The sequence below is a fragment of the Myxine glutinosa genome, chromosome 2 (genome assembly GCF_964187855.1).
Source record: "Myxine glutinosa chromosome 2, kmMyxGlut1.1, whole genome shotgun sequence".
In the NCBI taxonomy this organism is placed as follows: domain Eukaryota; kingdom Metazoa; phylum Chordata; class Myxini; order Myxiniformes; family Myxinidae; genus Myxine; species Myxine glutinosa.
In genome coordinates, this window is record NC_136262.1 from 70,399,481 (window position 1) to 70,416,423 (window position 16,943).

Below are 16,943 nucleotides of genomic sequence, written 5' to 3' on the forward strand. Positions count from 1 at the left end.
TTCGAAAATAGCAGTGGCCCGGGTGCCAAATGCCACAAAAACCCCATCTGGCCACCAAAACGTGGTCATAGGTGGCCTGTGTGGCCACTTGTCAAAATCGTCACACCCAAATACAAAAATGTATTCGGTCATTACTACTTTTTTGTGATTGCATCACAAAACAAAATGATGTCCATATGTATACCATCATGTATTGGCTTTGTGCCAAGTATGAACAAAATCGGTCCATACATCTCCAAGATGCAGTTGCGGACCGGATGGACGAGACCCAATGCATAAGCCCCAATTTCGGACTAAGTCCAATGGGGGCTAATAACTAATGGTACCAATCAATTATAATCAACTAGTGAGGTACACGTGCTATGCATGGGTGGGAGGCCAGAAGCAAACAGACAATGCAGAAACGGCGAATGCTAAAGCATGAAACCAGTAAATTCCACATTCCTGTAGCACCTTCAGTCGCACGTCAGACATGGACAACAAGTTCGTGAAGGACTTCCATGAAAAACATACCCGTTCGCAAACAAATGGGTACGTTTGTTCCACACCCAGTCAATGGCGAATCTGCATATGGCGATCCACAAATTTCACGTTTAGAAAGTAGAAACCGTCACGGCATTTGGTCATTCACTTGAACTCGATATCTCTTTTTTCATTCCAAACAGCATAACTCCAATCACAAATTAAATAGCATTAATATAAAAAGCCTGGTGTTGGCTTAGCGGTTAGGGTGCCGGCTTGGGATCCTAGGATCCTGGGTTTGAATCCCGGTCGATCGCTGAATTAACACCAGAGGGGTTGACTCAGCCTGTCATCCTTCCGAGGTCGGCAAATTGAGTACCAGCTTGCTGGGATGAATGATCATGGTGTGTACCCCGATTTAGAATAGGTACACCGTATCCCTGCGCATCGTAAGAGCGTGACCAAGGGTTGGTGTCAGGAAGGGCATCCGGCCATAAAAACATTGCCTCAAACAGGGAACTATGATTGTCATGGGGCCCGCAAGGCTAACCCCCACTCTAGCGGGGAAAATGGCCTTAAAACGATCATTCATTCATTCAATATAAAAAATAAATTTTAACAATATTAGTGACATAAACAAATATTTAAATCCTGATGTGAAGTTCCGTACGGTTCGGTGAATACAATTACGAATTCAAAATCGTAATTGTATTCACTAAATTCCAATCATTAATTGATACTTTAACAAAATACTGTTTTAAATGACGGTTGTATTGGGATATTATCAAACGAGCTCATTGCCGCAATCTGTCCACTTCCGCATTCGGCAGGTTCGTAACTCATCAGGATTTTCCTCAATTCTGCAATGAAATGTTCAATGAAATACTGTTCAGCCGTTATTAATTTTCATGTCATGTTCTTTTGGTGAATTATCGTAGGATTTTACTGCAGGGGTTCCAGGAAATCGTTGCGATCGGTGCAGCCATTTTTGCGGTATCCGGGACAATTACGTTATGCGGGAGTCCAAACCTGGAATTGCTGGAGACCGAGTTGCTGGAAATTGGAAAAACAATATGGCCTATTTTACTCCAGGGGGTCCCAGGATTACCCACCCAAAATATTGTTGCGATCTGTTCAGCCGTTTTTGCGGTACCTGGGCACAGACAGACAGACGGACAGACATTTGGTGAATTATAGTAAGATAACTAACCTTACAAAATCATAATATGAATGCAGACAACAATAATAACAACAAAGGTTTTACAACCCCTTTTTCAGCGGGTTGATGTCAAATATCAAGATATCACAAGATATCAAATATTTACTGTAGATAACCGAAATGATATCTGTCCTAATTGAGACTGAAATAAAATTTAAAGCTCTTGGATTTAAATCTGTTCGTGGTGTTGGTAAATTTAAAACGGTGGTTTTGGATTTAAATCTGTGCCATTATAATTACCTCCACACCAAAGGTGGATGGAGGTTATGTTTTCACCCCTGTCTATCCGTTTGCCTGTCCGTTTGTGAACAAGATATCTCAAAAGGTTGTGGACGGATACGGACGAAATTTGCCAGAGATGTAGCGTATGTCACAAGGACGAAATGATTAGATTTTGGTGAAGATCCGGATTCGGATCCGGCTACTACAATTTTTTAAAGTGATTCTTCACCATTGGGAGATTGGGCCAAAAACGATACATAGCAGGATATCTCGAAAAGTTGTGGACGTATTTGGACGAAACTTGGTGGACCAGTTGGGTGTCTGACAAGGACGATTCGATTCGATTTTGTTGAAGATCTGAATATGGATTCAGATATAAGGCTTATTTAATTTTTAAGTGATTCTTCACCATTGGGAGATAGAGCCAAAAACGATACATAGCGGGATATCTCAAAAAGTTATGGATGGATTTGGACGAAGCTTGTTGGACATGTTGTGTGTGTGACAAGGGAGAATCGATTGAATTTTGGTGAAGATCCCGATCCGGATCCAGCTAGTAGAATTTTTTAAGTGATTCTTCACCATTGAGTGATATGGCCAACCGGGTGGAGGTATTCTTTCAACTGAGTGCCGTTCTAGTTCTGAAGGTTTAGGCCTGGATTTGTAATTTGAAATATATATTCAAAGGCACGTGTTAATTACGAGGACTAACAGATCCAAATGCAGCTTCTGTAATGTTGCATGCATAACTGTTTGAACACAAGCTATCGCTTGTTAATAGTCAAACTTGATATGGTTATAAGAAAGCTCTGTAGCCCAGTGTCATCATTCAAGTGCAATGTCGCAATGGGATTCAAAGAAAGGTGATTGTGATATTCAACGTTAGAAAAAGGTTTTGGTTATCATATCATTTATCATGCACTACAATATTGGACATGTATGATTATGAGCTGCTGTGTAATTTCTTCACTCCTGACAAGAAAAATGATTTGCCTTTATTATAAGTGTGATTATTATAAGTGTGATTATTATTATTAGTGTGATTATTATTATTAGTGTGATTATTATTAGTGTGATTATTATTAGTGTGATTATTATAAGTGTGATTATTATAAGTGTGATTATTATAAGTGTGATTATTATAAGTGTGATTATTATTAGTGTGATTATTATTAGTGTGATTATTATTAGTGTGATTATTATTAGTGTGATTATTATTATTAGTGTGATTATTATTAGTGTGATTATTATTAGTGTGATAATTATTAGTGTGATTATTATTAGTGTGATTATTATTAGTGTGATTATTATTAGTGTGATTATTATTAGTGTGATTATTTTTAGTGTTATTATTATTAGTGTGATTATTATAAGTGTGATTATTATAAGTGTGATTGTTATTAGTGTGATTATTATTAGTGTGATTATTATTATTCGTGTGATTATTATTATTAGTGTGATTATTATTAGTGTGATTATTATAAGTAGTGTGATTATTATTAGTGTGATTATTATTAGTGTGATTATTATTAGTGTGATTATTATTATTAGTGTGATTATTATTATTAGTGTGATTATTATTAGTGTGATTATTATAAGTAGTGTGATTATTATTAGTGTGATTATTATTAGTGTGATTATTTATTAGTGTGATTATTATAAGTAGTGTGATTATTATTATTAGTGTGATTATTATAAGTGTGATTATTATAAGTGTGATTATTATAAGTGTGATTATTATAAGTGTGATTATTATTAGTGTGATTATTATTAGTGTGATTATTATTAGTGTGATTATTATTATTAGTGTGATTATTATTAGTGTGATTATTATTAGTGTGATCATTATTAGTGTGATTATTATTAGTGTGATTATTATTAGTGTGATTATTATTAGTGTGATTATTATTAGTGTGATTATTATTAGTGTGATTATTTTTAGTGTTATTATTGTTAGTGTGATTATTATAAGTGTGATTATTATAAGTGTGATTTTTATTAGTGTGATTATTATTAGTGTGATTATTATTATTAGTGTGATTATTATTATTAGTGATTATTATTATTATTATTAGTGTGATTATTATAAGTAGTGTGATTATTATTATTCGTGTGATTATTATTATTAGTGTGATTATTATTATTAGTGTGATTATTATTATTATTGTGATTATTATTAGTGCGATTATTATTAGTATCATTATTTAGTCTGATTATTATTATTAGTGTGATTATTATTATTGTGATTATTATTAGTGCGATTATTATTAGAAATATTATTAGTATCATTAATCTGAGTGTGAGGAACCATATCACAAAAGCAACTAGAACGGCAATCGGTAGAAACCAAACGTCCACCAGGCTGAACAGTTTGCGTTTTGTATCTCACTTATTATACTTATAGTTATAGGCCGGACATACTGAAAGTGATAGTGATAGACCAGAGGTCGGACTGTACATTATATCTAAACATGACACAAATACTTAAAGTTAAAATATGCACTGCAACCACTGTACACCATCTGGAAACGATCAAATTCAATGTTTACAACTTCCTACCATTGCACTTGTACTTGTAGGCCTACTTGTTGGCTTGGGCAAAATAATGTTACTCGGTTAAAATCCATTCCCTCCATCGGAACCGGGGTTCGAACCCTAAATGATGCAGAACCGATTTACCCGCCTGAAACTGTTCCAAGTCTCCACAGTCGATTCTGACTCTGCCGAAATCTCAAGTCGTCCATCGGGAATCAGTTCGTGGATTTAACAAATTATATCAAAAACTTCGAAAAACAAAGACAAGTCCGTTTTTTAACATCTAGTTTGTTCACGTTGTGAAGAAAATGAGCAGCCATGTATCTATATATATAAAGTAGAGTTGGCCTCTGTGTCTGTATCCTGATCTATCTATGATCTCTAAGATCTCGAGAACCCGTGGACGGATTTGCGAGCGGAAAGTACTGTTCGACTCAGGATGGTCCCAGGAATGTCACGGAGACATAAACATTTAAAAAATTTCGGGTTTTAAAATTAGCGTATTATTAGCACTAGCAGAAGAGAGAGGGATTCGAAGGGAGGGAGCGCAGCGCTTCTAGCGCTTCTGACTACAGCACACCTTAAAATTAAAAAAACTTCGGGTTTTAAAATTAGTGTGTTACGCGTAATTAGCGCTAGCAGAAGAGGGAGGGAATCTAAGGGAGGGAGCGCAGTGCTCCCTCCAGCGCTTCTGTTAGCGTATTTCGGAACGTTAATTTTTCAACTTCATTATTCGGAATCAGTACGTCCCAGAGAACCTTCGTAACGTTAATTTTTCAACTTCATCCGATTGACATGGGACCAACGGCATGTGACAAAGAGTGAAACATACAGGCTACATTTATTTGACGACAATGAGTTCCGACTTCCGACCTCGGTGGGATGACAGGCTGAGTCAACCCCCCTGGTGTGAAGGGGGAGGAGGAGGGGAGGGGGAAGAGAAGGGGAGGGGAACGAGGGGGAAGGGGATGGGAGGGGGGGAGGGGGAGGGGGAAGGGGGAGGGGGAGGGGGAAGGGGGAGGGGAGGGGGGGGAGGGGAAAGGGGGGGGAGGGGGAGGGGAGGGGCCCTTCTTCCCCTGGGCACCCCCGCACCCTTCCCTCCCCCCTTCCCCTCCCCCCCTCCCCCCCTTCCCCCTCCCCCCCATTCCCCTCCCCTCCTCTTCCCCCTCCCCTCCTCCTCCCCCTCCCCCTCCCCTCCCCCTCCCCTCCTCTTCCCCCTCCCCTCCTCCTCCCACTCCCGTGCAAAGCCGGGTACCTCTGCTAGTCATGTATGTACTCACGAACTGTGTGAATGTGGTTCGGACTTCATCTTTGTGGATCCGCCAGACAGCATTGCCATTAGCCTATTGTATCTGTATAGAGTATAGAGTTTTGGGAAATTCCAAAATCATCATATTTCTTAACAGCAAATATGTTGTGGCATATTTATCAAGAGGAAATTTTAAAAATTCGGAGCAATCGAGGTGCGGTCTGTTTCCTTATACACCGCCCAGGTAAATCGGGTTCACTTTTGCATGATAATTGAAAAAAGTTATAATTTTTCCGGAGGTTTAATAGAATCTGCTTTTACTACTAATTTTTTTCCGAGGAGCATTTCCGTGTTTCATGGTGAGCCCGAGACAGATGACGGAATTCCGCTATTAACTATTGGCTCTTCGTATTACTATTACTGTTAGTATTAGCTTTTTCTCTGTGTGGCAAAACGAGGAAGTAGGAATGGACATGGAGGATGTCATCCTCAGAAAACAAAACTTGCTTCGAAAAGCTGGTACGTCATCGATCATTATCTGAAGCTTCTTTGGATTCGAAAAGAATCCGGAAAAACTGAGCGACATTTTAAATCGGAAGCTACCAGTCCCTCCTCCTCCCCCTCTCGCTCCCCTCACCTCCATCACCCCGATTCCACCTCTTCCCTGCCACCTCCACCTCCACCCTGCCACCTCCACCTCCACCCTGCCACCTCCACCTCCACCCTGCCACCTCCACCTCCACCCTGCCACCTCCACCCACCTACACTACACACCCGCCCAACTGATTTTGGAATCGAGACAGCGGTTCGGAATCGGATTCGAATCTCAAATTTTAAGAACTGCCCAAACCTACAATGTAAATCACCGTAAATGAGAATTTTTTATTTTACAATGTAAACCACATGAATTTCAGTCTTCGGACTGCCTGGTTTGTTGTTTTATATGAATAAACCGCAGTATTATTATGATTATTATATTATTAATATTATGACAACAAGACCGATAGTCTAACAACGGCGTAACCGGGCTTGTTTGATACTTTAGTTGAAGAGGACAGTATGACCTGGGTGGGGATACCAGTTAACAGTTAACAAATAATGTAAGTATTACATTTTTTGACTTCAAGCTTATAATCACCACATATGCGGACTTGGCCATCACCTTTTAGGACAGGCACTATTGGAGCTGCCCAGTCTGAGAACCCTACTGGTTCTAAAATTCCTTCTTTCTGCAAGTACTCCAGTTCACGGTCTGCCTTCCCCTTCATGGCATAGGGCACCGGCCACGGTTTGAAAATTTTAGGCTGAGCTAATGGATCCATATGAATTTTGGCAGTCATGTTCTTCAGTCTGCCTAGTCAGCTCTGAAAAACTTCTGGGTATTGATCCACTACGGGTTTGTGGGATGCTGATGTCCCAATGTGACCAATCTCGGCTCAATTCAGCTTGAACCCTCTCTCAGCCAGTCCCGTCCCACGAGACTTGGACCGATACCGTCCACGATCATGAGAGGTACGGTGGATCTCTGGCCCCCGTATTGAAAATCAACATCAATAGATCCAACCACTTTGATCAGCTCCCCGGTGTAAGTGCGTAGAACAGCCCCGGATTTGCACACCACTGGAGCTTTAGACCAAAGGTCTTCGAAAGACTTGGCACTCATCACTGAAATGGAGGCTCCGGTATCAATTTGCATTTTAACAAATTTCCCATCTATGACATAATCTGCTTCCAGGGGGTGAATGTCCCTATGCCCCAAACTGACATTACACATGCAATAAATGTTGTCCGAAACCTCGCCATCCTCGACTTCAGAATCATGTTGTACCACATTTGTTGCATGTTACCCTTCCTGTTTCCCAATTGGCTTCCAGGACCTCTTCTTTCTACAAGCCTTGGCAATATGCCCCACATGGTGACAGTAATTGCACTCAGCATCCTTAAACCGACAATCATCGGGCGAATGAAATGTACTGGAACAGTGGGAACATCGGGTGAAATTTCCCTTTGAACTTTGGCCCCTGCTCTCATGTTGGGTGACCCCGCTATCCTGGTTGCCAGAGCTGATCGTACTCCTGAACTGCTTGTACTGGTGGTTGTATGCCTGAACTTTATGTACTTTTCCTTCCCACCCTTGGGGAAAAACAGAGGCATTCATTACCTGAATATCTGTTGCATTTTTAGCAGCAACCTCCATGCCTTGCGCTAAAGTCCATTGCTTTTCTGAAATCTAAATCCCTTTTTGACAGCAACCTCCATTGAATGCGCTCATCTTGGACCCCGCACACGTCTATCGCTGAACATTCCTTCTAGTGTCGCCCCAAACTCACAGAATTCTGACACGAGCCTCAGATCAGCAACAAAAGCTGTGATTGATTGTCCCGGTTTCAGAAAATCGAATTTAATTTTCATCTTTGTATAATCGGAGACGGTTTGGGATTAAGGTGTTCTTGCATTATTTCACAGAGTTCTTCGAAGGTTTTGTCAGGTGGTTTGGCAGGCGACACAAGACTACACATGAGGCCATACATTTGAGATCCACAAACACTGAGTAAAACGGCCCTTCATTTGCCGGCATCTTCGATATCATTAGCGATGAAATACTGGCCTAGCCGCTCCGTGTATTGGGCCCAGTCATCAGCATCTGCATTGAATTCATTAATCTTGCCGAATTGCACCATGATTCACCCCAAAATAATTCACAGAAAGTTCATGCACATGCCGATCCCATCCTCGTCGCCAACTGAAGTGTATCACGTGAAGGCCAGTCCATAAAGGTAAAATGTTTAATCACCGTTCAACACTCGCGCTACAAACCAGCCGCCATCGCGCCCGATCTCCCGCTCACCCCGACCCTTCCCGGAAGCCCAACCTTGTTCCCGATCAGAGACGTCTGCCCGAATACAGTAAAGCACATTATGTTACATCCTACCTACATTACGACACAAACTGGGAACCCAAAATGTTCCACAGAAGTTTATTATATTTCCTTTTAGTAAAATATGCAACTGTAATAGTTACTAAATGGTGTTCGACATGTTATGTCATGTGACCAGATCCTCAGCTCTGATTGTTGCACCCTTTTGGGGTTGTGCTGTTCTAGATGGCATTGCCCGATGGGCTATGCTGTAAAAACCCACAGACACTTCTCAAATCATACCGCCATAAAACCAGTGAAATCCACTGACCCTCCCTCCCCCCGTCATCTCCTTCACTGTAGTCAGCTACTACTGTAGCCTGGTGTATATGTAGATCGCTGCAGATTTTGACAATGGTGCCATATTCTCAGTTTTAAAAGGCCGTCTTGAAAAGCTTACGTTACCTTTTTCAGTTTTGTCTTGTTTAATAGTTTTTGTTGATTGTTGGTCTCGGTCTTCCACAAGCCTCAATCCCTGTCTACAAAAAAAGTTTGTTGACATATAATGTGTTTGCCCATCTCGTTGAGTGCCTTCGCGTGAGCTTTCGTGTTGTGTTCATGCTTTCTTGTCTGGACCATGTGTCTTTTGGGTCTCGTTCAAGTCTGTTGCTGTGTTTTGACATTGCCTTCTGCTTTTCCAGTTCATTCATTCCCCTGCTTGTTACGCTGCTGCCCCACTTTTGGTTCATTACATTTCTATCATCTCGCTCTAACATGAGCCTCAATTTCATGTAAAAAAAAAAGGCCACAATTGTTTTTTTTCCACAAACAAACATTTTCTATTTCACATAAGTATACATTGCATACTTAACATCCAACTGATCACATTATTAAACACTAGGGCATGCCCGTACTATATATATGCCCGTACTATATATATATCTAAAATTATATCCCCCCCCTCTATTTACATGAAATGGTTTGGTCCATTCGCAACGCCAAAGCGAACGGCGAACGGCTTGCGAGTACGGTGACAATCCCCCCCCTCTATTTACATGAAATGGTTTGGTCCATTCGCAACGACCACAGAACCCCCCCCCCCCCCCCCTCTATTTACATGAAATGGTTTGGCCCATTCGCAACGCCAAAGCGAACGGCGAACGGCTAAATCGCCATAGCTCGCCCGTACGTGGGTGCCCGTTCCTTGCCAAAAAAAAAAAAAAACGCTACCCGTACGCTCTACCCCGCCCGTACGCCCGTAAACAAAAAAAACAACGCTCTTCGCTTCCGCCCTTCGCTCTGACTGAATTGGGAGAAATAATGCGCATAAGAAATCGAGAAATTATTATTTTCTCCGGAAGAAATCGAATTACGAACCGTAATGGCGCAGGCTCTCGGGCTCGCAACAACGCGTCCTGTGATTGGCTGCCGGAAGTGAAGTCTTCACTGTCGCAAATGTGAAGCGATGAATACGATGAATCGCAAATTAGTTTTTATTAGTTTTAAAACATAGTTTAACGGCAACATAGTTTGCCGACGGGAAATAAATGAATACGCTCTCAAATGTGCCATCCGAGGCAGAGTCTGTTCGCCACGTTCGGCACACGTGATAGCTCGCTGCTCTCTGATTGGTTGAATCGTTTTTTGGACATAGCTCGGTAACTACTTCTGCGATTAATTTAAAACCTTGAAAAGGCACATCCTCGGGTCCCCAGCAATATACCTGGCAAGTTTCAAGTATATCGGACCGGTAGTTGTCGAGAAACAGCGGTCACAGACAAACATACAAACATACAAACATACAAACATACAAACAAACATACACACAGAGATTAGTGGAATTATAGATAGATAAAGCTGTGTTTCTTAATGATGAATGACAATTGAATGCTTCTCATGGTTTCCTCGTAGGAATGTACATGTAAAGAAAAATGTGTGCAAGTGTGTGTTGTGACGTCACTTTCTTCAGCTGCGGTAAATGATGCCTCCCATTTGAATTCACCTCAAATCCAAATACGACCCACATGCTGAAGCCTTGGCCTGCAGGCCTAATTACAACCGACACAACAGACCTTATGCAATCTCAAACTTAATAGTATCGGCACCAGAATTTTGACCCCTGTCACTTTGTGTATAAAAGAGCAAGTAGATTGTTCCAGTCGTGCTTTGGGGACATGTATAAATCCAGCAAGACAGTACCGCCTGTTTGCGGCCTACACATATACCTGTGTGTACCGGTACTCAAATTCCAAGCACTCTTATTTGCAATACTTCAGGATCGACCAGCACACATATTGTTCATGTTAATAAGCTATTCAAACTTGGCAAAGGCTGAATTACAGTGTTTTCCCCTCAATTACTCTAATTGTTTCCTCGCTGACAGAATGTTCCATTCTCATTACAATAAATATTGTGATCGAGCAATAAGCACTTTTGATTCACAGTTGTCAAACTGCGGCGGCTCAAAGCAGATGATTTTCAATTTACTTTGGCAAATTCACAAATGGTCGGTGGAAAAAAAGAAGGAATGCTTGCTTTAAGCAGGATGTAGTATATTTTGATATGGGACGATAGGTGATGAAAATGTATAGGGTTCTATCACCTCGACACCCTTATCTAGTTAACGGCTCATGGGATGTCGGTTATCTCAGCAGCCTGATCTCTACGCTGAGACGGTTATTTTTCAATGGGCCAATGGAATGAGATATTATCTTAATTAAAATCTGCAGCCGATTTGCCTGCTATTATGCAAAGTTGGCCAGTGTAATATTGAATTCCGGACCGGGAGAAGGTCCTTATTAAATATTAAGACTCCGCAGGGAAAGGTAAACGCAGGCCAGTAAATGCTCTGGCACACTTGAGCAGCATTACACATTACATTTAGAATAATAATAAAAAAATGATAATAAAACTCGTGAGCCTTTCCTTCAGCACCCGCTGAATGAGAAAAGATACTATGGCATTTACTGCTTGCCAGTTTAACTACAGAACATCAAATGCATTTACTCACTTTTGTCTGCTGGGCTTTTAAAACTGGTTTCTTCTGCTAAAATATTCATTAAGGTTTTGAAGCCGACTGTTCAAAGACATCTCGCTCAAGCAAGTGCAGTAATCCATGGTTAAGTGATCAAGTTAGCACCAGAAGATGTCAGAAGCACAAATGTACGAAAACAAACAATCTCCAAGTGATATATTGCCTCTGTGATTGATTATGCAATCACAATGACGAGATAATCAGAAAAGCTGACATTTTGAGCACTAACCCTTCGTAGGACAAAAACAAAATGAGCATTAACACCCCATGCAACCCAATCTCCGTTATATATTCCAGAACCACAGCTCTCCACACCCAAACGGAAAACATACTACGATCCATTCTGGCCTTGTGGGTGAGGATATATGCATTCTTACATGACTATAAGTCTTGACCTTCATGCCAAGGCGCATTATGAGTTTGACAAGTTTTTTTTAATCGTGCACTTTGGTTTTGGGGCCAAAGTGCGTGTCCGTAGCTTTGTTGTATTGTTTAATTTTCTCCCCTTTTTAAACAATGAAGGCATATCTGATGTCCAGTAAGTCAAAAACGTGTCCATGGATTGATTCCCTTTGGTGGAAGGGTGAGGGGGATGTGCGGGGGGAATATTTAATGACTAGTGGGGGCACCTGTGGGAATCCCACAGGCATGGACGTGTGTGACATTTGGACATCTTCATTTAGATGCTGCACATTCAGTTTTGCAAAATGGTTACTGGCAATTTATCAGATCCACAAATGTTGTCATCAACACTATTTATTTACTTCTGATAACATGTGAATGCATGTGCGTGCACAAGGGAAATAGTTTGAAATGTGTCATTACACCTAATGAAAAATGTGACTTTAAGCGCTCCAATATTCTCCCTCCCCACCCCCATCCCTCCCACATCATGAACACTGCACCGGGGAGTGGATCACCTACAGGGGAGTGGGTCACACACAGGGGAGTGGGTCACACACAGGGGAGTGGGTCACACACAGGGGAGTGGGCCACACACAGTGGAGTGGGTCACACACATGGGAGCGGGTCACACACATGGGAGAGCGAAGCGAAGAGAAGAGAGCAAAATGTCTCCTGGCACGTCCTTTTATCACCCATGCTCTCCCGTCATCGGCCGTGCTTCACCAATCAGCAAGTCCCTTCTTACCAGTCCTCCTGTTAATCAAAAACCAACCCTGACCAACCACGGCTCCTCGGGGCGTGGCCTCGGCCTGCCCATCCTATGTGTGCCTCCCAAGTCGGGATTGTCAGCTGTAGGGCTCAACGCATGACATATATGTTTTTTTTTTGTTTTTTTAATGGGTTTTTTAATTATTTTTTGTATATACAATATTTGTATATTTTGTATATTTTTGTATATTTTTGTATATAGGCCTAGAAATATGCACACTTGCCTCTGAGCTATCTAACCTGAATTTTAACGTGCACACAGCCATAAACTGCCATCGTGGTGTTTCGCAGACAGAATGAGGCATCAATGTGTATGCCATCCCTCAGATGGATGTTAATCCGGTTGTCCTATCCTGGCACGACAACACCCCATCTTTGTAATTAAGAGCAAACCCACAGCCATATTCTGCAAACGAACAAACAAACTGTAATTCTTCACCACCAACCTCTTTTCCCTTTTCTAACACATCTTCGCTCACTATCCTCCCTTCCATTTTCTATTCGTCTTTTCCTCCGCCACTGAAGGTGGATGGAGGTTATGTTTTCACCGCTGTCTGTTTGTTTGTTACTTGCAAAATCGAAGATTTTTGAAGTATACTGGTCGATTATTCTATTGTTATTACTGTTATTACTTGCGTTTGGTTGTGTTTGTTATTACTTGGCCCAAAAAAATTTTTGACAAGTATGTTGATCACTCCAGTTTGTGTGTTTGTTTGTGTGTTTGTTTGTTTGTCTGTCCGCTCACTTATACTTGCCTACAGGTCACAATTTTAAACCGATCTACACGAAACTTCACCAAATGGTAGAATTCGTGGTCTGTCAAAATCCTATATATTTTTGAGGTCAAAAGGTCAACATAGGCCAAAGATCAACCACTTTTCTTCGAATTTCTAAAATCCTCAATTTTCATCCGATTGACTTGAAATTTGAATAGGAGTTTCATATCAGCTAACTGAATTCAACCACTAACTATTTTTGAGGTCAACATTGGCAAACAGGTCAACATAAGCCAAATTTCTAAAATTGTCAATTTTCATACGATTAACTTTTGTTTAACTGTTTTGCCAAGTGTCGCTCAATGAGTGATTTTTCATTCTGTCTGTCTGTTTGTTTGTTTGTCACCGGCCTACAGGTCACAATTCTAAACCGATCGTCATGCAACTTCACTAAGCTGTAGAGGTCGTCACAATTGAGAAGCCTATTGATTTTGAGGTCAAATGTCAAAGTTCATCTGCAGATCAAATTCCTAAAATCGCCATTTTTAATCCGATTGACTTAATAATTGAACAGCATTTGTATATTGTCATTAAATGGGAAAACCAACTATTTTTGAGGTCAAAAGGTCAAAAATCAACTCAAAGTCATATTTCCACAACCAGAAATTTTAATCTGATAAACTGTCAATTTTCATCCGATTGACTTGGAAGTTGAACAGCATTTGCACAGTGAGTCACTAAATTGGGAAACCAACTTATTTTTTTAGGTAAAAAGGTCAAATGTCACCTCAAGGTCAAACTTCTAAAATTATCAATTTTTATTTAAAAATCGTCACTTTTCATCCTATTGACCCGAGCTTTGATCAAGATCGTCAATTTTGATCTTGATGAAATGGACAATTTGCTGGATCAATTGCAACCTTTTTTCGGGGGAGGGTGGGGTTGGATTTTGCAAGTATCGTGCTCTGCATGAAGTCTTCTTGTTTGTTTGTCTGTTGTCTGTCTGTGAACAATATCTCTCAAAAAGTTGTGAAACGATTCAGACGAAATTTGGCAGAGAGGTTGGGTATGTGACAAATACCAAATGATTAAATTTTGGTGAAGATCCAGATTCGGATCTGGCTAGGATAATTTTTTAAGTGATTCTTCACCATTGGGAGATCGGGCCAAAAACAATATATAGCAGGATATCTCAAAACGTTGTGGACAGTTTCGGACGAAACTTGTTGGAGAGGTTGGGTGTGTGACAATGAAAAATTAGCTCAATTTTGGTGAAGATATGAATATGGATTCGGATACGATAATTATTTAATTTTCAAGTGATTCTTCACCATTGAGAGATCGGGCGAAAAGCGATATATATCATGATGTTTAAAAAGGTTATGGACCAGTTATGACTAAACCTGGTGGACGAGTTGGTTAGGTGATGAGAACAAGCCGATTAGATTTTGGTTCAGGTCCGAATCCAGATCCGGTCTATCAGTGGGATACAAAACAAACTGTTCAGCCTGGCGGAGGTATGCGCTCTACCGAGTGCCGTTCTAGTTTCGGACTCGTTTCCTCACGTCGTCTTTGATTCTACTTATTTTATTTCCACCTTCATTTATTTTCATTGCTTTCAGCCAAAGGTTTTGCACTTTTTGCACCCCTATAGCCTTCAGCATTAAAGGCTTCTTTTCACAACTTTCAGGAAAAAAAAAATTGTCCTGCTGATGAAGCATCATGGCAACAGATAACATCATCGTGTTAGCAGTATCACATCCTGCAAAAAGCTATGATGTTATCTGTTGCCTTAAGTCCTGATCTAGTTTCCTCGAATGTCATGTGCTGCTGGCCAGACGTTGTCAAGATATGATCCATCATGTAGATGCTATTTCGTATCTCCCCAATTCCTCCCACGTATACTATTTGATCTACTTGAGGGCATTATTGCTTCAAGTCTGTGAGTCGAGATTTCCAACACACTGAAAAGCAATTAAAGCATGAACAGCCATGTCAGTGGAGTGATGTACATTTTACTCACTCAGAACGTTCAGTTCAGCCTTGGCTTCAAGGGTTTCATTCATCCCGTGCACTGCACATTTGTAAATTCCAGAATCGTTGGTGGTTGTGTTGTCAATTCTAAGATGTCCCCCTCCAACCATCATGATTCTTTTCTCTCTGAAATGGAATAAACAGCCGAGGGCCAAGAAAGAGGGAACGGTGGAGGGAAGAGAGAGAGTTGATGTCGAGACTTTACATTCAAAGCACTGTGACAAATGTTAAAGTTTACATTACTGTGAGATCTTTCTAAATTCCTAGTGTAAATTTTGAATTCAGTTGGTTGGATTTTTCTCACCAAATAACATTATTTGGCCAATAGCAGTTTGTGATTAAAAAGGCTTGCCTTTATGCGACCTTTATGCAAACTTGGGTTGGCGGCAGGAAGGGCATCCGGCCGTAAAACATTGCTTCAAAAAGGGGACCAAAAAAAACAACAACAACCACGGTCCCCGAAAAAGGCCAACCCCCGCATGGCCTCTAAAAGGTGGTTTTTTTATGCGACCACCTCTGCATACATGAGGGCCTCCCAATGGCTACATGATCCCAGGGAGATGAACAAGAACAGATGTTAGCAATGGATGGGCCTCAGATGATATTCACTGCAATGACCTAACCCAGCCCCTTCAATTGCTCCAAGCCACCTGTGTAGCCAATTATCTCAGCAAGACAGCATGGAACCAATGGGACAAGCAGAAGGAGCAAATGTGATTCTGAGGGAGGAGAAAATGTGATTTTGAAAAATTAACCTTTCCTGGGATTCAAATTCCCACCTTCCAGGCACGATGTTGCCCCGCTTAGTCCATTGGAGTTTGGGACGAGGATGGCCGATAGCAGAACATTCGATCAAGGCAGTGTGGCCTGCAAGTACGGCGACATCCACAGGCCGTCTGATGAACGCTGGGCGCTCATATGCGCTTGAATCTGATGAAACGAGGGGTAGGGAAAGGATTGGGGAGGTAAAGGGAGAGACTGCAGATGCAACAAAGGCATAGGTAGGGTGGATTTGGGGGTGGAAGGGGGTGGGTGAACGAGGAGATCGAAAATGAGGGGGCAGTGGCAAGCTGTTCTCCCTCTTATCCAAGGGTGACAGCAATAGACAGCTGACCGGCAGCCAGGCTTGCATAACTTGCACACGCCATGTCCTATTCGTGAAGGGCAGCATGTTTTGGACACTAAATATTTGGAGGGTGAAGTCCCCACAATGTTAGCACAACTGGGTTATTTATTTCCTTTGAAGCTATGCTACCAAAGTGTGATTTGTAAAATTCTGTCACTGCAAAAAAAAAATTCAAACGAAATTTGAAAGGGCAACATAGACTTCAGTTGCCATAGATTATATGATGGAGACCCAGTATTCAGAGTGAGCTCACATCCTCTGCAAAAAAACATATATGTGGAACTTGGAAGTGTAGAATTCGAAAGAGAGAATAACA

At 41.2% G+C, this 16,943-nt stretch overlaps 1 protein-coding gene across 1 annotated transcript in view; it reads right to left on the minus strand.

The window, feature by feature from the left end:
- NEO1 (neogenin 1) overlaps nt 1-16,943 on the minus strand; it is a 389,738-nt gene that overhangs the window by 359,515 nt on the left and 13,280 nt on the right. The window contains exons 4-5 of the mRNA XM_078773416.1: nt 16,281-16,431; nt 15,491-15,627 (exon numbers count right to left, since the gene is read on the minus strand). Coding sequence (XP_078629542.1) covers nt 15,491-15,627; nt 16,281-16,431 — 288 coding nt within the window. The remainder of the gene's footprint in view (nt 1-15,490; nt 15,628-16,280; nt 16,432-16,943) is intronic.